At 36.4% G+C, this 23,143-nt stretch overlaps 1 protein-coding gene across 10 annotated transcripts in view; it reads left to right on the top strand.

Moving 5' to 3' along the window:
* Positions 1-23,143, top strand: part of TRIM37 (tripartite motif containing 37) — a 230,264-nt gene that overhangs the window by 148,495 nt on the left and 58,626 nt on the right. For 7 of the 10 annotated variants that reach the window (XM_037810103.1, XM_037810102.1, XM_037810096.1 and 4 more), the window contains 3 exons: positions 2,562-2,690; positions 2,976-3,165; positions 7,985-8,103. In XM_037810103.1, coding sequence (XP_037666031.1) covers positions 2,562-2,690; positions 2,976-3,165; positions 7,985-8,103 — 438 coding nt within the window. Of the gene's footprint in view, positions 1-2,561; positions 2,691-2,975; positions 3,166-7,984; positions 8,119-23,143 lie in introns of all 10 variants that reach the window. The other 3 variants (XM_037810100.1, XM_037810101.1, XR_005212803.1) reach the window with 2 other exon arrangements.

The raw sequence follows: 23,143 nt of genomic DNA on the forward strand, positions 1-23,143 counted from the left end.
GAGTTTGAACTTTTTTCTAATTTTAGGAGGAAGTCTCCAGAGGATAAGATTTTGGGGCATGTTTATGATGTGGTTTGCCCTTTGCAAAGATTAATTTGGTTGTTGTGTGGAGAAGGGTGTGAAAAGGAGTGACAGCAGGAATTGTGAGACCAGAGAGGAACCTTTTACAATAGCTCTTGTGAAATATGAGTCATAGCAGTGGGTGGATGGACTTGCTTTTAATCTGGCAGCCTTTCTCGGCTGAGGTTCCATGTGAACCACAGAACTCAGGAGATGAGTCTGTCATTATTTCCTTAATTCTCCCAAGGATTAGGATGTTAATCTATTACATGCCGTAGACCACTAGAGCTCAATTCTTTCCTGCAACCCCGGTTGACAAAGACTGTATAGCAGGAAAGAGAAAAACCAAAACTGATATTTATCTTACAACTATCTCCCCTGTTGTCACTTGTTTGTGTTTTTTGTTGTTTTTACATTCCCATGTTTACATGGGTCTGTTTTTGAATTTGTTCATAGAGATTAAATCATGAAATTACCAACTGTTTTTGGTCTATAAAAATGGCAATTTGATTTTGTTAGACCGTATATTTGTCCCTCTACCAGACTCAATGCATTTTTTTAAAACTATGATAGCATTATAGTTTGTAATACTGTGGTAGGATAAGTTTACTTTTATTTATTTTTTTCATTTTTTTCAAAACATTATTGATGGTTCTTGCATATTTACTCTTCCAGGAAAACATTCTGACTTGACTAATTTTGGTAACTGACATGTCTTCAGTATTAAAGCATTCATATAGGAATGGTGTATTTTTCTTCATAGGTTTTTCAATCAGTTATTTCAAATTTTTTGGTAGACAATCACATCATCGGAATATAATCATAATTGTCCATTCTTTGCCTGTTTATTTTTCATATTGCATTGTCTAGGCTAGGATGACAGAACAATGTTAATAGCAATGAAAGGGAGCAGTTTTGTCATACTTTCAGCTCTACTAAGGAATCTCTTCAATCTTTTCTTTTGGGGGGGGTAGTTTTTTCTTATTAGATTTTAAGTTTGCTATGTGTTTCAGTAGATAGCTTTTATCAAGTTAAAGACATAGCCTTCTATTCCTAATAACAAAAACATCAAAAATTTATCCTGGGTACATGCTTAGGCATGGAATTGCTTGGCTACATGATAGCTCTTTTTATTCTGAAATAATTTCAGAATTACAGGATAGTTCCAAAACTAATACAACCCCCATACAGCATACCCTGCTCACCCCACTCCAGATCCACCAACTTTTAATGCCCACATTTGCCATATCATTCTATCTACCCATTTATCTGTCTTTCTATTTTATATATTTTCTAAACTTTAGGAGTTAAGTATATACATCATGCTCCCTGAACAAGTGATCCTTGCATGTACTTTTCCTAAGAACAAGAATATTCACTTATGTAACCCTCTTCAATGAAGTTATCAAGTTCAAGAAATTTGACATTGATATAAATTTTATAGTCTATACTCCAGTTTTTTTACTATGTTCTCTCATAACTTCATTATTTTACCTGTGGCTATTCAGTTGTCCCAGAACCTTTTAAAGAAAAAAAAACTTCTTTCACCATTATTTATCTTAGCACCTTTGTCAAAAATCAACTGACCATGGATAAATAGGTTTCTGTCTGGACTTTCAATTCTATTTCATTAATCTTTGTATCTGTCCTTATGAAATATCACAAAGTCTTGGTTGCTGTAGCTTTATATGCTAAGTTTGAAATCAGAAGTGTGTGTTCTCCAACTTCTCTTCTTCTTTTTCAAGATTGTATTTGCTGTTTTGGGCTCTTGCATTTTCATATGAATTTTAGGATCAGCCTGTTAATTTCCACTGAAAAAGACAGCTGGAATTTTGATTGCTTTGAATTATAGATTACTTTGGGGAGTATTACCATCTTAATAATATTAAGTGTCCTAATCAGTAAACACAGGATGTCCTTCCATTTATTCAAGCCTTTTTAATTTCTCTTCAGCAATATGTAGTGGTTTTCATTGTACAAGTCTTGCACTTCTTTTGTTAAATTTATTCCTAAATATTGGTTTCCATTTTAAAAAATCAATTCATTTTTAAGGCCATACATTTATCTCAGAATATTGTATTGGCCACAAATGTTTTGATGTAAAGTTTTGTAATTGTGATTTGTTTTTAATTCTCCATAGATTTTCTTTTCAGTCAGCAGTATTTTAGAACTTCCAAGTGTTTGGGGGTTATATTTTTGTTAGTTTGTAGTTTATTTGCATTGAGATTAGAGAACAGGTCTGGTATGATTTTGCTTTTGGAGTTTACAAATAACATCTAGTTTTGTAAGTTAAGACTCTGTACCACAAGCAGCAAAACAGGGATTCTTTTGGCATATAACCCCGAATAAACCATTTGGGGCCACGGAATGTCCTGTTTGTTTTAGACACAGTAGACACAGCACCTTCCACTCTTGGTAAAATTAAACCTTTCTTTGACTGCATAGATAGTTAGTTTCATGTTCTTTGGTCAATTCAGAAATGTTTTAACATGTTTTTGCAGCCACAAATAAGAAGAGTAATTCACCCAAGACATCTCGGTCCAGTGTAGCAGGTAGTTTGTCACTTCGAAGAGCAGTGGATTCTGGGGAAAATAGTCGTTCAAAAGGAGATGGTCAAACTCTGACTGAAGGTAAAATTTGAAACTCTGACTGAAGGTAAAATTAGTTCAGAATGGAATTATGGCAGGCGGTTGTCTGTGGCTGTGAATTGATGTTATGGTGTAACTTTAAACTTTGAAAAGCACCAAAAATGCTGAAATTCAGTTTGAAATTTCCTTGATCTCACAAAAGCAGAACAGATCCTTCAGTTGAAAAATGCAGTCATTCAACTACATATTTTCTAAAGTATGAAAACTTGAGAGAGAACTTTTGTGTTATTTGCCTCCTGTCTGAATACCCCCCTTCTTTTTCCAAAGGCTCCCCAGGAAGCTCTCAGTCTGGAAGCAGGCACAGTTCTCCCCGAGCCTTGACACATAGCAGTATCAGTGACATACTCCCCAAAACTGAAGACCGGCAGTGTAAAGCTTTGGATTCGGATGCTGTTGTTGTTGCAGTGTTTAATGGCTTACACATGGTTGAAAAAAGGAGGAAAATGGTCACCTTGGGGTAAATTATTTTGTTTATGTAAAGTAATAGCTTGATTTGGGTCCTTAAGTCTATGTCACAATGAACAAAAATTTTGTTGAACTTTTAGTAGACAGAAAGTTCATTTGTTTTATTAAAACGTAACTAAAAGTATCGTCCTTATTTTTAATAGGATGAGATAGTATCAGATGATTAGTTTACATATGTTGCAGCTCGTTTTCAGTGAAGTTGGAATGAAAATGGTATATAACCTAGTGTGAACTCTGCCTTTTGAGTTTTGTTTTGTTTTGTTTTGTTTTTTCCTCTGCAGCTTTGTTTCAGAGACATTTGTGCTGGACTGTATTTTGTCTCAGAAGTGTTTACATTTATTTTTTATGAAACAAGGCTGTTCTAATAATTTTATTTTAATACTGCTTTTATCTCACCTTTTGTCTCTCCTCATGAAAATGTCCTCAAAATACATACAGGCATACCTTGTCTTATTGTGCTTCACTTTATTGCACTCTGCAGGTACTGCATTTTTTACTAGTTACAGGTTTGTGGCAACCCTGCATTGAGCAAGTCTTTCGGCACCATTTTTCCAACAGCATGTGCTCACTCCATGTCTCTGTGTCTCATTTTGGTAATTCTTGCAATATTTCAAACACTTTCATTATTATTGTATCTGTTATGGTTATCTGTGGTCAGTGATCTTTGTCATGACTATTGTAATTGCTTTGGGTGCCATCCATAATAAGGCGGCAAATGTATTTGATAAATGCTGTATGTGTTTTGACTGCTTCACCAACCAGCCAGCCGTTCCCCTGTCTCTCTCCCTCTCCTCGGACCTCTCTATTCCCTGAGATGCAACAATATTGAAATTAGGCCAATTAATAATCCTATAATGGCCTCTAAGTGTTCAGGTGACAGGAGGAGTTGCACATCTCTCACTTTAAATCAAAAGCTAGAAATGATGACTCTTAGTGACGAAGGCATGTCAAAAGCCAAGACAGGCCAAAAGCTAGGCCTCTTGTGCCAAACAGTTAGCCAAGTTGTGGATGCAAAGGAAAAGTTCTTGAAGGAAATTAAAAGTGCTACCCCAGTGAATACACAAATGATGAGAAAGTGCAATAGCCTTATTGCTGATATGGAGAAAGTTTTAGTGGTCTAGAGTTGATCAGACCAGCCACGACATTCCCTTAGGTCAAAGCTGAATCCAGAGTAAGGCCCTCATTGTCTTCTAATTTCTGAATGCTGAGAGGGGCGAGGAAGTTGCAGGAGAAAAGATAAAAGTGAGCAAAGGATGGCTCATGAGGTTTAAGGAAAGAAGCCATCTTCATAATATCAAAGTGCAAAGTGAAGCAGCAAGTGCTGATGTCGAAGCTTCAGCAAGTTAACCAGAAGATGGAGCTAAGATAATCCATGATAGTGGCTGTACCGAACAACAGATTTCCAGTGTAGATGAAAGAGCCTTCTGTTGGAAGATGTCATCTAGGACTTTCATAGCTAGAGAGGAGAAGTCACTGCCTGGTTTCAAAGCTTCAGAAGACAGACTGACTCTCATGTTAGGAGCTAATGCATCTAGTGACTTTAAGTTGATGCCCATATTCAGTTACCATTCTAAAATCCTAGGGCCTTCAAGAATGATACTAAGTCTATTCTGGCTGTGCTCTATATGTAGAAAAACAAAGCCTTGATGACAGCACATCTGTTGATAGCATGGTTTACTGCATATTTTAATCCCAATGTTGAGACCTACTTCTCATAAAAAAAAAAATCCTTTCAAAATATTGCTGTTCATTGACAGTGCACCTGTTACCCCAAGAACTCTGATGGAAATACACCACAAGATTAATGTTGTGTTCGTGCAGATGTGGTAGACACAGCAAGACAGCTGGATTGGAAGTAGAGCCTGAAGATGTGACTGAATTTCTGCAATCTCATAATAGAACTTGAATGGATGTGGAGTTGCTTCTTACGGATGAGCAAAGAAAGTGGTTTCTTGAGATAGAATCTACTTGTGAAGATGCTGTGAACACTGTTGAAATGACAACAAAGAATTTAGAATATTTCATAAACTTAGTTAATAAAGTAGTAGCAGGGTTTGAGAGGAGTGATTCCAATTTTGAAAGAAGTGCTACTGTGATTAAAGGCTATCAGACAACATCACGTGCTATAGAGATATCTTGTGAAAGGAAGAGTCAATCAATGCAGCAAACTTCATTCCTGTCTTCTTTTAAGAAGTTGTCACAGCTGCCACCCTGATCAGTCAGCAGCCATCAACGTCAAGCCAAGACCCAGCAAAAAGATTACGACTCACTAAAGGTTCAGATGATGATTAGCATTTTTTAGCAATAAGGTATTTTTTTAAATGAATGTACGTACATTGTTTTTTAGACCTAATGCAATTGCACACTTAATAGATTGCAGTATAGTATAAACATAGCTTTTGTATGCACCGGGAAACTGAAAAATTCTCATGACTTATTGCCATATTCACTTCATTGTGATGGTCTAGAACTGATCCTGCAATATCTCCCACATATGCCTGTCATTGGAATTTCCTGAAAGGATATATATGACATTCAGCACCTTTATTTCTCCCCTAGGAAACATCAACTCAAATCCTAGTCAGGTTAACTAAATTTCCATTCGTTCAAAAGATAGAGTAATTGTAGAATATATTGTTTATAGATGTGCTACATCAGACATTGATAGCCGTCTGCTGATCTATTTTATGTATATTAAGTATATTGCCAAATTTAAATAATGGAATAATTTTACCTTGGAGAATTTGAAAAGAAATGTGAATTAAATTTAGAGTAAGATTAAAATCCCTTATGTTCATTTAATTTAATGCAGTTTTAATGTCTGGATAATCATCAAATCTAAAGGGACGTCTTGGTTTAGTTTTGTATTTTAGCTGAAATTTTAAACAGTGAGAAGTTGTTAAAATCATTGGAGATTGTCTTTCCTCCCTGTTACCTAGCCTGATTTAGACACATTCCTTTCAAGCTGAAGTTGAAATTAGCTTGTATATTTCCTTTTTTGGCTACATATTTGCATCTGCCCTTAGTCATATAGATTAAATGTATCGAACATAGGCTCTTCTCTAAATGGTAAAATCCTGTACAAATGTCTGCAGTTCTTCCTTATAGTCCTCATTTTACAGCTGTTTTAATTGCCAGCCTGGTTCATGTGTTGTTACCCAGGATGTATCTTTTTCCCTTGCATGATTAAGAGTATAAGCAAAAAAAAAAATTGTTTTGAATACTAATAAGTGGCTCAAAAATGGAAGAAAAAAAAGAATATTAAGTGAATATGTCCTCACCCTTGTCTCCCATTTGCCTGCATTTTCCAGTCCCCATCTATACACATTCCTGCTGTTCTTAATATTTTATATATGATTTATCTTCTTAGTTTTTATGCACCTCCGACTATGTAGTTTTTTAATACAAAAGATGTACCTTACTTTTCTCACTCAGTATTATTTCAAAAGTCTTCCTTTACTATTAGCATAAGCAAATTCATAGAATCAAAAACTAGAATATAGGTTATGATTGGCTAGTGTTGGGATAGGGGATGGGTTGTTAATGCTTAAAGTGTAACAGAGTTTCTGTTTGGGTTGATGGAGAGGTTTTGATTGGTGGTGATGGTAGCACAACATTGTGAATGTAACTAACTGCACTCAATTATATATTTGAATAGGGTATTAAAATCAGAAATGTTAGGTTGTATATATGTTACTAGAATAAAACTTTTGGAAAAAACCGCAGAACTGTACAACACAAACAGGAACTCTAATGTAAACCATGGACTATAATTAGTAGTCCAAGTATTTTCTGCATGATCTTCCTGTAAACTTCACTAATAAAAAATTTTTTTAAAAATAGAGAAATTGGAGGGCACAAATACAGTTAATTGACAAAGCTTAAATTTGTCCTAGCTGACGAGGGAGAAATGTTTACAGAGTCCAGCTCCAGTATCACAAAGCAGGGCACAGAAGGGTGGCTTTGGAGCTGAGAGGCAATAAATTGATAACTGAGACACCACCCAATGGAATAAAAAAACATCTTAAAGAACCTTTGGGTTTTAATTCTCTGTACCGGAGAGTTGTCTTAGAATGGAATATAGCAAATACATACAGTTGGGCACAGTGTTCCCAGATTTTAAGAATCACTTGGAATCTTTGTAAAAAGTACAGATTCTGAGGCATTCTCTGTAGAGTCTCATTGTTTAGGTGTTTTATCTGTATTTTTATCAAGAGCCCTGGGTGATTCCTATCTTTGGGGAAGTTCAGAGACACTGATTGAGGAAACATTTTCCTCAGTATTCAAGTGATAACTGCTTCCTATTTTTAATGTGTGTATGTATATGTAATTCTTGTTAAACTCTTAGTTTTAAATTTTAAATATGTATATTTAAATGCTTTTAGGAACTCAATAGATAAATGATAAAAACAAAAGTGTCTTCCTTTATTAATGAGAACATATTATTAGAACTTCAATTTTTACTTTTAATTGAAATTTTTATTGAGATAACTGTAGATTCACATGCAGTTTTAAGAAATAATACAGAGAGATCTCATGCATGCTGTACTTTATTTTTCTCCAGTGGTAACATTTTGCAAAACTCTGGTACAACATCACAACCAGGATATTGATGTTGATACAGTCCATCATTTATTTCATAACCTTTCATTGTGAGTCTTCTAGTGATTTTTTAAAAATAAAATTTGAAAATTAATATTAAAACCCCAGTTCCGAATGTACTACTTAGTTTCGTGCTCAGCTTTAGAACAAAAGAAAATATTTCATGACTAGTTATACAGAAATATCAAGTTGTTTTCTTCCTTTCTCAGGGCTAATGGTAAAGGAGGTCGTCTGGAAGGCATGCAAATGACTGATTTGGAAAATAATTCTGAAACTGGGGAGTTACAACCTGTATTACCTGAAGGAGCTTCAGCTGCCCCTGAGGAAGGTGAAGTCTAACTGGGTAGGGGAAGGGGAATATACTTACCTTTTTTTTTTTTGTTGGTGGTGGTAGGAGTGAATGAATGGGTTTAATGAAAATGTTTTTGCAACATCGTCTGCTATCAGATAACACTTGATCTGAACACAGCAATCATTGTGCCCTGAGTTTCATTGACTTGGACATTAAGTACAGAGGAAGAGGCAAAATGGATAATTTTCTATATAAAAGGTCATCTCTTAATAGAAGAGGTATTTGTAGGGGAAAAAAAATCTGGTAATTCACCTTCTCATTCATTAAATGTATTATGTCATCTCTATAATACTAGGCATTGAATTTTTTGCTAGATATACAGAGATGAATTACATAGGCTCACAGGCCCCCAAACAACTAGTTAGAATACTAAGTGTTAAGTACTTTAAGTCTTAATTAATGTCTGTAGATTGCTTTGCTTTTCTTATAGAACCATTCCAAGCTTTAAATGCTTTTAAAATCCCTCTGCCAATTCACCCTCAGCTATACTTTGTAGTACTTTCTCTACATAGTCTTCTAAATTCTTTTTTTTTAATCTAAAAGCATAGAAGATATTTTGTAAATTTTGGGTAACAGAAGGTGCTTGCAACAGACTATGTGTATAGCCCTTGCTTTGTGTCCTTTATGTTAGCAGAAAAGAATGCTAACTTACTTAATGATATTTGACATTGAAATCTTTTTCGTTTCTCAGTGAAATTCTGCCACCTTCCACCACTGCACTTATTTGAATTTCAATGATGGATGAATTGTAGCTCAAAGTACATATGTAGGTGCCAGCATCTATGTCTAGTTGTCCTGTATAAGAGTGTGTGGGTGGTGGCATTTTCAGTTTTTTTTCAGTTAAAGAACACTAAATGTTTGGTCTTCCTCTCAGTTGGTGTTTCTCTAGTTGACAGAAAAGATTAAATGGAAAAGATTTTTAAAGAGAAGAATTGATTGTTAAAACATTAGGAAGGATATGTTAATGATTGGTGTTCTTTATACAAAGGACATCTGGGGATTAGCTACTTCTACGTGTTTATACATACTGGTTATAAATTTTAATACCTTAAATTCTTACAGAATGTGCTGAAATTACAGGCTCATTTTATTTGTCCAGAATTTACGAAATGCTTCTAATTTGCTTGACATTACATTTGATGTTAGTGATAAAGTAACTCCTGAACCTGCTGTTTAGTTCAGGTTTTTTTCTCCCTTAATACCATTGACATTTTGGACCAGATGATTCTTATTTGGGGTGAGGGGTGACTATCCTGTGCATTATAGAGTGTGTAGCAGCATTCGTGGCCTCTAACCGCTGGATGTTGGTAGTACTTCCTCCCACTTGCAACGAAAAATGTATCCAGACATTGCCAAATGCCCCCTGGGAGGCAAAAATCACCCCTAGTTGAGAACCATTTGTCAGGTTGAATGACTCTCAACCAGAGGTGACCTTGAGAATTAACTGCCAGAGTGGGCCACAGTTGTTAATGTGTGCGAGTGGTAACTCTCAGGCATGCTTGATGTGTGTCTTGGTGGGAGTGTAGTGGAGCTGGGATAGCACTGGTCATGTGTCAGAAACTAGTTAATAGCCAGTCATAGTATAGTGAGTGATGAGTGCTGTGGTAGGGGTTATGGGGAGCTCAAAGAAAAGGTACATATTTATAAAAATAATAACTAATGTTCTCTAATTCCTTACTATGTGCCAGAGACTGCCAAAAGCTTTACCAGTAATGTATTATTCTCAAAGTAGCCCTACATGGTAGTTTCTTTTATTTTTCAATTTTGCAGGTGAGTAATCTGAGACCTAGAGATGTAACTCTCCAAAGTCACAGTGTTAGTAAATAGAAAGTCTGCCATTTGAACCCAGAGCCCATGTTCTTAAAATTCCTACTCTAATTGCATTATAGAGAATGGATTTTGGGGCGGGGTGGCGATTAGGTATAGAACTGGAAGCAAAAGTAGAAAGTGTGTGAAATTAATCTAGGAGAGAGATGACTTGGACTTCTTTCTGGATTCCAACTTCTAGATTCACATTATATTAGCAATTTTTATATGTAAACAGCATGAAAAAAATGAAAATTTTTGATATCAGACTTGTTTCTTATTTAAAGCAATTATTGGCAGCTTATACTAAATTGGAGAAAGTCATTTGCTTGGCCAGATTTAGGATGATCTGGGCACTTTCAGGTCATCGAAAGTATGGAAATATTCAGGTGGGATTTAACCCTAAGTGGTTAAGTGTTGGTAGCACTTTTTATATGAGGAATATTGTGGTGATATAAAGTAACTACAAGTCAATAAGAAAAAAGTTGCTGTAAAAACGCAAATCATCAGTGCCACAGAAGTATACCCTTGTGGTTTGTTGGAATCTAAACACCTCTGTTTACTGCTAGAGTCCCAGGATAGACAATGAGAAGGAGTCCAACTGAGGAGGCTGGAGAAGGGAGTACAGTAGACAAAAGGAGCTCTGGGCCTCTTGGAATCTCCTTTGTAGGAGGCAAATAGGACCTTGCTCACTGTTGTGGGTATTATTCTATAATCAGCAGGGGCCCATTCTCAGGAAACCTTTATTTTCCATACCTGTAAGCCTTGTAGAAAGTTGAGTGGTTTTGTCTTATATCCATGTTTAGGAAAAACAAGGCTCTTTATTTGAACAAAATAAATACATAGAGAAAATTTTCTTTGTCACATCACTGTGAGTTTCTCTGATGAGGAGAAAGCTGGAGAAACTTTAAAATAAGGCATTGTCTGGGCTGTTACTAGCTGGGAATTTGGAGGTACTAAAATTGTCTCTTAATTGCTCTTGAGCATCAATGAAACATGACCTTTGTCTTTGACGTTATGGTCATCAACAGCCTGTTTCTTTGTCACTGGGACCATATGGAACAACCTTCTATTAATTGATTTTATGTTTTAAGGCCCTGATGCTGAAAAGCTTGTCTTTTTTTCCTTTCCATTGATAACCTTAACTCCTATGGGTAGAACAATTCCTTTTTTCTTCTTTCTAAAACTAGAGACTGCTCTGATGGAGTTCCTGCACAGATCCCTTTTGATTAAGTCAGGTGCACTCAAAACACCCATCCCAGGGAAAAGCTGTGGCGAGTCTATTAAAAACCTTTTTGCTGGAATGCTATTTCAGAGGAATGCTATGTCTGATGGCTTGTGATTGCTCGTCTCTTTTGGTGTATTGATTAAGATGCTTTAAACATAAGTACAATAATTCAATCAACTGACTTACACAATAGGGAAAGTTTACTCTCTTGCATAACAGAAAGTCTCTCCATAAAAAGAAGTCTCAACCTAAGTGTTGTAGAGCACTTTCAGAGTTGGAAAATTTAGCCATTCAGTGCCATCCAGAACTTCAATGTTTTTTCCATCTTTTGTTCAGCCAATCTCTGTGAATTGGCTTAGCTCCCCTACAGTGGCAAAGTGGTTGCTGCAGTTCCAAACTTCATATGGAATCAAAACAACATTCTTGGAATGGGGGAGGATTGTTTTATCCTATATAACTGTATTTGTCAATAAGGAGAACCTTTCCCTGAAACACCCCAACAGTTTCCTAAGTTCCCCTTATATCTCATTGGTCAGAATCAATCATACTTGGCATAGTCCAGCTGTCTGGTACTCCCTCCCTTCCTCCCACCCATGCCACATGGCCCTGTGGAAGAGGGAAGATATCTGAACAATTTTGAGATTCTTTTAGAAAGGAGGAAGGCAGATGGATGGGCCAGTAGATAGGATATAAAGTATCTGCTATGCCAAATTAATTTAATCTTAATATATTTTTCAAGCATCTGGAATTTCAGCACCCTTGCATGAGGTGGTTGTAACTCAGAAGTTAACTTTGGACAGTACTGAACATATAATGGATGCTCAAAATGTGTGGTAGGTGATTGATATAGCCTATTTCTTAAGATGCAGATTTTTTTCACGTTAATATTTCCGAAGAATCTTAACATTTAATGGTATCTTATAATTGCCGTCAGTGACAGTTATGTGAAAACCTTCTTTTGACGTCTTGTGAGAGCAAGAAAGCTCTGGTTTTCAAACTTTACTTAGAGTCAGTGAAATATGGTAGCATTCACTAGTTTCCTTTAACTGGTATGTAATACAGTGGGTAGACATTGCAGTAAATGAGGGAAGGCACAGCAGATTTCTTGTGGCCTGTTGTTTAACAACTGCAGTGAAAAAGAAAACTGCTGTGTGCCTACTCCCTGTCACCTGTTTGTAGAAATGGGTAGTGCAGGACCTGTTAAACCAGTGGGCAAACTGTTAATATTAAGCCAGAGAACAAGAGACCAGTTTGTCTCTCATTATATTCACTATGCTGGAGAACTTCAGTCCTTCCTGACATTTTTTGGGAAATGTATGTTTTCCTGGATCCTGAGAAAAAGTTGAAAAATCAAGAAAATGAAAGAAATTACTGTATTTCAAGAATTAATTATTAATTAATCTTAACGGTAAGCATGGAAACATTACTGGTTTGAAGGAACCTACTTAGGTCAAGTCAGAAGTAAAAACTGTAAATGCTGATACTTGGAATAACAGATTGTTAACATGAAAGAAGTGATCACCATCAAATCATTCAGTCCTTCTTGTGCCTGTTGTCATTTTATAAATGTGTATTCATGGCCCTGTCTGCTGCTAAGTAAATATTGATGAGTGTATACGTGTACTTTATACAAATCCTGTGAGTGGTGTTCCAGGAAATAAGCTTTGGAAGCAAAATAAGCCCTTAAATTGGCATTTTTGAAACACAAGTCTATGAAGTGCTGTAAACCTTGCTTAGAGTTCTGAATGTTACCTTATTTGATTACTACCCCATAATGTTCACAAGCAGTTTTCAACATCTGAGTATTCACTCTACACTACAGTTATTTTAAAAGACTGCTAATTAAACAATTTTTAAAAAGGTATTCATATAATGAATAAAGGTTTTGAAAGATGGTGGAAATATTTAAAGCATAGCTTAGGATTTGGGTAATTCCTGAGAATTTCACAGACTTCCTATTCGTTGTTCCTGTATCCCAAAGATTAATATCTGTTAGGATTCATAAATACTGGTACCAAGAGGTCAAATTTAGGCCTAGAATTTCAAGAATTCAGTGTAATTTGTTTTTTCATCAACAATCCCATGAAAAGCCACAAGGTGGGGATAATGCTTCATAGAAGTAGCTGGTTTTGTTCTCTGTAAATGAGAAGTGTTGCTCTTAAGAGCAGGAAAAGTTTTTGTTTTTTTTTCCTCACTTTGCTGAAGATGAAGATGATTTCAGAAATATTCATACATTTAGTCTATGATAGAATAAAAACTTTTGTAAATAAGTAATTTTGGCAGATACATTTTTTGACTTAAAACAGGGCAAATACTAATGCACAAGTTAAATCATCAATTCTGAGTTTTGGCAAACATCAAGGTCACTGTATTTTATCCTCTTTGTTAATTATTTCATTTGCATAAAGGTAAATGTCATTCTATATATTTTGTTGTATTTTATGTATTTTTTTTTTGGAGGATTATCCTCTGAAATGAAGTTAGAGCAAAGAGATCCTCCACCCCCTTTCTATGGCTTCTTTCAGTTTTGTGTTTTGTGTTATAAGAGAGATATCATTCAAAGTTACTTCTTTAACTTGAAAAAATTTGTAATTACTAACTGAAAACTATAATTAGCAAAATAAATTATTTATCTTTTTAAAAGTTTTTTAAAACTTTTCAGAGTGATTTTGGGTGGTTTCTTTTCTTATGCCTGACCCATGTACAAGCTGTCAATAGCTGGTTTGATTTAGAAGACTATGGAGTTGCTGAACCTCTGTACTGGAAATATTGTGGAATGGTGGAGGTAGCCTGAGAATGATTTTAGCCTGATAAGCATATATGGTAGAAGCTCTTCTTAACTAGTCTCTACTCACTGACTTGCTGGATTAAATGGTGTTCTCTGTAACCTAACAAAATGATCAGGACCCAGAGAACCCTGATGGGTAATAGGCCACTCTGGTGGGCCTGAGTGCTACTGGTCCTTCCACTGGCGTGGGGCTGTTTGTTTTCAGGCACAACCCTGATTACTTGTTACTCAGATTAGGTAATTAAATATCATGTAAAGTTATTTCTTTAAAACTTAGATTGAATATTTGGGAAAAATTTGATAAAATTGAGTTGCTAAGTAGAAATTATGAAATAAATACTACAGGCAAGGGAACATGTGCTCCCAGATGGGGTGATGGTGGGGGAGCAGTATAGCTGTAACTCATGAGATATTGCCACTTTTTGTTACTGGCAATTTAGCAAATTCTGGAATTCTTAAGACATGTTGTGGGGAATGGATGAATTTCAGTTATTTAGTGTTTTTCTCCCCATAAATTTATACCATCTTTAAAGAAATTCTTGAAGATAAAAATTTACCTGAAAAAAAAAAGTCATCTTTTTTCTAGATAGAACCTGCACAGTTGGGTTATAGAGGAGCAGTAAGGAAGGCAACACTGAGGGCCATGTTTTTACACCACCAAAGGATACATTTATACATCTTTTGATCTATCCTTTGTATCAAGCAGCTCTATCTGATTTGTTTAAAGAGAGAATAAAGGTGAAAGTTAACTAATCTCTCATAAAGGGAAGGTTCCAGTGTTTAAAATGACTATATAGAAAGAACGTTAATCATGATGATTTGGTAATAATTGAAATTATGATGCAAAAAGCATTCATGCTATAACAAGCAGATAACTCTAAATATGGGGAAGGAGGAAAGATGAGCTACAGGACTGCCATTCATATTACAGATGTTGTAGATATGTATAATTATGATGACAGTGCTTTATTCTAATAAGTCATTATATCATGATAGTCTCCTGCAGACAAAAGTAGTCATGAGGAAAGGGGCACATTTAAAATTTTTACAAAGATGCCTTAAAGGCTGGTGGCAGCTCTGAGAAGAATGAATACAGAGCTAGAAACTGTGCATTAAATGATCATCAGGACGTTTCCGGTTTAGAATTCTTGCATCGAACAGCACACTGATTCAAGAGTTTTATGATAATTAAAAATTGGGGAATTTTGCTATGAAAAATGTTAACTCTGAGAAAAAATTACTTTATTAAGCAAATGTATATATAATTTTTTTTTTCTGGGAAAGCTTCTGACATCATCAACCAGAGGACTTTGTGTTTTTTTTGTTTTTTTTTTTGTTTTTTAACACAGTGCTTCCTTCAGTGGTGAAGAACTTTTAGTGTTTCTGTGTTTAAGGTGCTGTTTCCTAGATAGACCTCCAATGTTTTTATCCCTTGGTAGTGTCAACTTCAGATGTCCTTAAGTGAATGATAATTTCTGAAATGGCACTGTAGATATTGTGTGTCAGTATACTTTGCAGTTATCAATCACTACTCATTTGTCCTTCTATAATTACCATGTCCTTAGAAAGGAATGTTCCTGTAGATTTTGGAGTTAACTAATCCATAATGGTGTTTGCCCTGGTCTCCACTCTGATGAATTTCCCTCTTTTTACCTCTATAATATTCCATCTTCATTTTATTTTTCTCTTATATTTTAATCCAGAAAGTCCTTCCTAATTGTCAGTGTGCTAAAATGTTTTTCCATTATTTAGTTTGTTCCTCTGTTTCTTCTTCTTTTGACATTTAAGGGCTGTATTTTTAATGGTAATCCAGAGAAACAAAAGCAGCAGGATTTTATTACATTTAAATATTAAGATATTTGTTATAAGAAGTGGCTCATATGACTGTTGGAACTGGTAAGCCTGAATTTCTGTAGGGCTGGTTGCAAGCTAGAAACTCTGATTATGAGGTTGAACTCCCCAGGGGAAACTGGCTAGCTGAAGTAGAGGCAGAAACTGTTCATTCTGACTCTTGGAATCCTGTTATATATTTTTTTTTAGTTATACTTTTTTTTTTTTTTTTGAGATAATGTAGATACACATTGAGTTGTAAAAAATAGTACAAAGAGATCTCAGGTAACCTTTCCCAGTTTCCCCCAATGGTAACATCTTGCAAAACTATAGGGCAGTATCATAACCAGGATATAGATATTGATACGGTCAAGGTACAGAGCAGTTCCATCACCTGACAGGCTTCATATTGTTACACTTTTATACTCATACTGAACTACTTCCCCTTCCACTCCTCATTACTAACAATCACTAATCTGTTCTCCATTTCTATAATTTTGTCATTTCAAGAATGTTATATAAATAGAATCATATAGTATGTGACTTATTTTTTATTCTTAAATCTGATTTAATACTCTTCTCCATTTCTGTACATCAGAACACCAAGATTTTGCTGCTTAGGGTCTTGTCAGAGGCTATAGAGAATGCAAAGGCTACATTTTTCACCCCCCTCTTATTTATGTGTAATACATATCAGTATGTATTGATACACACATCAATATATAATGCAATATATATCACCAAAGAGAACACACTGATTAAAGAAATAAAAAATTGGCATCACTTTCAAACTTAAATAGTAAAAATTAAAAACTGCAAAAGGAGCTGCATACCCTAAATGTGTCACGTGAAACGAATATATTTAAAAATGTGAATTTACATTGCTTTTCTCTGGTCTTGTCATTTCACATTAGACCCATTTACAATGGCAAAGCCCTAAGATACTGCTGTGAAGAGGGTATGTTTGCTTGCTCTTGGGTTTTCTGCAAACAAACAGCAGAGCCCAGAGCAAAAGCCTGTAACCGTGAAGTTTTCTGTGTCGGTGAACACCAAGGAATTGACTCTTCTCACTGGGAGTAGCAACATCGACCAACAGTCATTTGGACCTCAGAATACAGTGTGAGAACCAGAAGCTTTACATTTTAAGACAGTTCCCTTCATTCAGGTGAAACAGGATTATTGGAACGATAGATAGGTCTGTAACCTGGGAACAAAGAGCTGGTTCAGACTGATAAAGCTGCGAGTGACTTGATTCAAAAGTCAGTGAAGAACAGCAGACATGCGCTACAGTGGTAAAAGTACCCAATTTGAAAACCAATACATCCTACTACCCTAGTCAGTGTGGCAGTGATACTAATGGGCTTTTTTTTTTTCTGTTAATTATAGTCTCTAGTTTGCATTGATTGTATTTTCTCCCTAATCCCACCCTATTTTTAACACCTTGCAATGTTGATATCATTTGTTCTACCTCATGTAAAAACATATTTGTACCTTTTATTATAATTGTTGAGCACCGTAGGTTTCACGGAGTTATATGGTCCCAGTCTTTATATTTCCTCTTTCATTCTGGTGTCCCACATGCTCCCAACCTTCCTTTTTCAACCATACTCACAGTCATCTTTGTTCAGTGTACTTACATTGCTGTGCTACTATCTCCCAAAATTGTGTCCCAAACCTCTCACTCCTGTCTTTTCCTTTCGGTCTGTAGCGCTCCCTTTAGTGTTTCCTGTGGAGCAGGTATCTTGTTTACATACTCCGTCATTGTCTGTTTGTCAGAAAATATTTTAAGCTGTCCCTCATACTTGTAGGACAGTTTTGCCAGATATAGGATTCTTGATTGGTGGTTTTTCTCTTTCAATATCTTACATATATCGCCCCACTTCCTTCTTGCCGCCATGGTTTCTATTGAGAAATCCGCACATAGTCTTATAAAGCTTTCTTTGTACATGATGGATCGCTTTTCTCTTGCTGCTTTGAGGATTCTCTCTTTTTCTTTGACATTTGATAATCTGATTATTAAGTGTCTTGGCATAGGCCTATTCAGATCTGTTCTGTTTGGATCCGTAATTTTATTTCTTTCATAAGAGATGGGAAATTTTTGTTGATTATTTCCTCTATTATTGCTTCTGCCTGCTTTCCCTTCTCTTCTCCTTCTGGGACACCCATGACACGTATATTCCTGCATTTCTTTTTGTCCTTAATTCCCTGGAGATGTTGCTCATATTTTTTTCATTGTTTTCTCTGTCTTTTTTTGTGTGTGTGTAGGCTTTCAGGTGCGTTGTTCTCCAGTTCCTGAGTGTTTTCTTCTGCATCTTGAGGTTTGCTGTTGTATGTTTCCATTGTGTCTTTCATCTCTTGTGTTGTGCCTTTCATTTCCAAGGATTGGAATGAAACAACTTTAGATTTCTACCTTATGTATGCCCAGTGTTTTCATTATACAGTTCATCTCTTTTGCCATATCTTCTCTAAACTTTTTGAGTTGACTTATTATTAGTTGTTTAAGTTCCTGTGTCTCAGTTGAAGTGTAAGTTTGTTCCTTTGACTAGGCCATAACTTTATTTTTCTTAGTGTGGGTTGTAGTTTTCTGTTGTCTAGGCATCTGATTTCCTTGGTTACCCCAGTCAGGTTTTCCCAGACCAGAATGGGCTCAGGTCTCAGGCGGAGGCAGTAGTATCACATCTGCCTTAGGGTGTGTCTTAGAAGATTGGTATACCCTGTGAGGCCTCAAGTCCCTGTGCTTTTCTGCCCAGCAGGTGGCACCTGTCAGCCTGTAGCTCCAGACTGGTGTAAGGAGGTGTGGCCTGTGCCTGTTTTCTCCCAGGTTCTGGAATCTGGTTCTGAATGGAAGATGGGTAGTAAAGCTTGGCACCACCTTCTTCCTCTTAGGGAAAATACACCCCCTAGGAAGAGGTCATTTACATTTGAATAGTCTCTCTGCCTGTGCTGTCTCCACCCTTGTCTTGTCAGAGTGCTGGGAACTGAAAATGGCTGAGGCTTTCTTCACTGAGCCGTAAAAGGGACAGAAAGCCCCCTTCAGGGCTGGTCTGCGGCCACCTCTGGCTCTCCAAGGTCAGTAATCACCAAAAGCCACTGTCTGCTTGTTGGGGATTTGTAGCTTGTATTGAGCAGTCCACGTTTGTTAATTAAAACCCCAGTTGGAGCTCAGCTGAGCTATATTTGCTTGCTGGGAGAGTGCTGCTCTCTAGCACTGCGAGGCTTTTCAGTTTGGGCTGTGGGAGTAGGGGGCTTTCGGCTTGAATCCGCGTTTTTACTTACAGATTTTATGCTGCAATCTTGGGCAATCCTCCTAGTTCAGGTTGGTGTGTGATGCGTGGACAGTCACTTTTGTACCCCTCACAGTTATTCTGGATTGTTTACTAGTTGTTCCTGGTTGTTTATTAGTTGTTCCAGGGGGACAAACTAGCTTCCACTCCTCTCTATGCCGCCGTCTTCTTCCGTCTCCCTTACCAATTGACTTTTTAAGTTTGATCCTTCAAAATTCATTTGTTATAGCTTCTCTTGCTATCTCTGGGCACATCCTGTACACTTTGTTCACTGTCACCATCTCAGGCATGCCATGACCTTTCGTATCAGCTGAGTTCAAGCCCAATGTACATCCCAGCCACGAGGCATACGCTTCCAGTTTTCAGGCTCACTTTTGGATCCAAGGTAGTTAAGTCCTTGGTGCTGTAAGTTGTGTCCCATTCCTTCCCACCCCTGCCCTTCACACCCCCTTCCCATAACTTCTTAAGAGAGGTAAGTTCCATATTCAAATCAGTTGCCCCAACCCCACCAGGAGGTTAGGGGTTTATAATTACAACACAGTCATATATGTCTTGTCCATTGTTCCAGTAAAAAAACTTGCAGTTCATTTTTTTAAAAATTGATATTCTTCATCCAGTATTTCTTTTTTAAGCACTTCTGTCGATATGTATTTACTTACTAGACAGTCCATCCAAGGTGTATGATCAGTGGCTTTTAGTATACTCACAGAGGTGTACATTCATCACCATAATCAATTTTGGAACATTTTCGTTACTCCAGAACGCAAAACCCCATTTCCCTTAGTCACCTCTCAATCCTTCTGTCCTTCCCCAGACCACTAATCTAATTCTGTTTCTATAGATTTATTTATATTTAAATAATGCTAAAATACTATTGCTAACTATAGTTCATAGTTTGCATTAGGTTTATTTTTTCTCATACACCACCCTATCAATGCCTTGTAATAGTGATGTACATTTGTTATAGTTCATGAAAGAATGCTCTTATATTTCTACTATTTACCACATATGTCATCCACCACATATAATTTTTTGAAGTTTTATTTTTAATGTATCTTTTTAGGATTTCTGCCGCACTAGCACTGCTTTCTACCGTAGTTGTAAAAACATGTCCAGTGTAACATTAGAGGTATAAAATTATTTCTTTGTACTCTTTACCCCATAAATACCTTTTTATTCCTCGTTATAAAGAGCAAAGACATAAAAGTTTCATGTTTCATTCTAATTCCTGTTAGATTGTGATCAAATTATATTAAATTTCTTGATTAATTTGGAAGAATTACTGTCTATAAAATACAGGGACCTACAGAGCAGCATTGTGGTATATATTTTGGGTTTTTTGTTTTTAGGTTTTGTTTGTCTTAGTAAATATTTATACTTTACTCTGGTAAAGTCTTATACATGTCTTATTACAGTTTGGAATAATAAGTTACCTTATTTTTGTTGCTGTTCTAAATGGTGTTTAAAATTTTATTTCCTAATTGTTAGATACTCCTATAGAACACCTATTAATTTTGGTGTACTTTACTTTCTATTAAACCTTATTGCTAACTCAGACTTGCTTTGATTTTTATGTAAATTTTCATATCACCTACAAATAACAGTTTGGTTTCTTCTTTTCTAATTCTAATAATACCTTTTATTTAGTTTTAAAAACCTTACGGCACTGGTTTGTAGTACAAATTTAAACAAATGGTAATGACGGAAGCCTTGTTGTGTTTAATTAAAGTTCTATAGTTTTCAGCATCCAGATCTTGTAAATATTTTGTTAGATTTATACCAATGTATTTTCGTATTTTTGGGTGCTGATCTAGATGGTACTCTTAAAAAGTCTTTCCAATTGTTCTTTGGAAATACAGTTGATTTTTATAGATTCTTTGGAATTTTCTCCATTAATAGGCGTGTCAATTTGTGAATAGGGCTAGCCTTATTTCTTCCTTGCCAGTGATTATGCCTCATATATTTTTTGTTGCATTATTGTGCTATTATTGATCTGTGTATTCTTTTGCCAATACCACCACTGTCTTGATCACTGTAGCTTTATAGTAAGTCTTGAGATCAATATAATGTCAGTCCTCTGACTTTGTTCTTCTATATGTGTTAGCTATTCAGGGTGTCTTTCCTTTCCATACAAACTTAAGTATCAGTTTGTCAATATCCACAAAGTAGCTTCCTGGGATTTTCTTTGGAAGTGCCCTGACTCTATAGTTGGGTAGAACTAATATCTTAACAATTTTGAGTCTTACTCTCCATGAGCATGGAATATCTCTGCATTCATTTAGATATTCTTTTATTTCTGTTCCAACCGACCTTAGCCCTAAGACCGAAGAACACACCAGGCACAGAAGTGGACATGGGTTTAATTGGGACTTAACTTTAGGGAAGATGATAGTTTCACAGTTGCAGCCAGTCGTGGAAAGTGAACTGCACAAAAAAAGAAGAGTGCCAGAGGGGTTGGCTTATAAAGACTTAGGTTCACAGAGTGTGACAACGGAGTTTCAGCAGGGTCTTGTGAGATTTGACTATTAACAGAGATCCGGGGAAGGAAGTTTTAATGCTTTGACAATACATTTTTCCCCCCATCCCCAGGGGATGGGGGCCTGTTGACCTTGCCATCTTACCTGGTCCTGTAGGCAGCTGCATCATGCACTGAAAATGGAGGAGGGGGTTGGAGCCCTGGGTCCTCAAAATTTCTTTCCTCGAAGTTTTGTTGTTTTTCTATTTAAGATCTTGTGCATATTTTTTTTTAATCTTCATTTTATTGAGATATATTCACATACCACGCAGTCATACAAAACAAATCGTACATTCGATTGTTCACAGTACCATTACATAGTTGTACATTCATCACCTAAATCAATCCCTGACACCTTCATTAGCACACACACAAAAATAACAAGAATAATAATTAAAGTGAAAAAGAGCAATTGAAGTAAAAAAGAACACTGGGTACCTTTGTCTGTTTGTTTGTTTGTTTCCTTCCCCTATTTTTCTACTCATCCATCCATAAACTAGACAAAGTGGAGTGTGGTCCTTATGGCTTTCCCAATCCCATTGTCACCCCTCATAAGCTCCATTTTTATCCAATTGTCTTCGAGATTCATGGGTTCTGGGTTGTAGTTTGATAGTTTCAGGTATCCAACACCAGCTACCCCAATTCTTTAGAACGTAAAAAGGGTTGTCTAAATTGTGCGTAAGAGTGCCCACCAGAGTGACCTCTCGGCTCCTTTTGGAATCTCTGCCACTGAAGCTTATTTCATTTCCTTTCATATCCCCCTTTTGGTCAGGAAGATGTTCTCCGTCCCATGATGCCACGTCTGCATTCCTCCCCGGGAGTCATATTCCACGTTGCCAGGGAGATTCACTCCCCCAGGTGTCTGATCCCACGTAGAGGGGAGGGCAGTGATTTCACTTTTCAAGTTGGCTTAGGTAGAGAGAGAGGGCCACATCTGAGCAACAAAAAGGCATTCGGGAGGAGGCTCTTAGGCACAGTTATAGGGAGGCTTAGCCTCTCCTTTGCAGCAAACGTCTTCCCAAGGGTAAAACCTATGGTAGAGGGCTCAACCCATCAAACCACCAGTCCCCTATGTCTGTGGTCATGTTAGCAACCATCGAGGTGGGATAGGCCAATACCCCTGCATTCTCCACAGGCTCCTCAAGGGGGCACTACATATTTTTTTCCTTTTTTTTTTTTCTTTGTTTGTTTGTTTGTTTCTTTTTTAAATCAACTGTATGAAAAAAAGATTAAAAAAAAAAACACCATACAAAAAAAGAACATTTCAAAGAGACCATAACAAGGGAGTAAAAAAAGGCAGCTAACCTAAGATAACTGCTTTACGTCCAACGTGTTCCTACTTTACCCCAAGAAAGTTACGTAATATAGCAACATTTCTGTGAACTTGTTCCTACTATATCCATCAGAAATTAACAGACCATAGTCATTCCTGGGCTTCCCCAGAACGTTAAATAGCTTGTCTGTTCTTCTTGGATTATTGTTCCCCCTTCCTTAATTGCTCTCTATTGCTAGTTCCCCTACATTCTACATTATAAACCATTTGTTTCACATTTTTCAAAGTTCAC

Source organism: Choloepus didactylus, chromosome 18 (assembly GCF_015220235.1).
Source record: "Choloepus didactylus isolate mChoDid1 chromosome 18, mChoDid1.pri, whole genome shotgun sequence".
Lineage (NCBI taxonomy): Eukaryota > Metazoa > Chordata > Mammalia > Pilosa > Megalonychidae > Choloepus > Choloepus didactylus.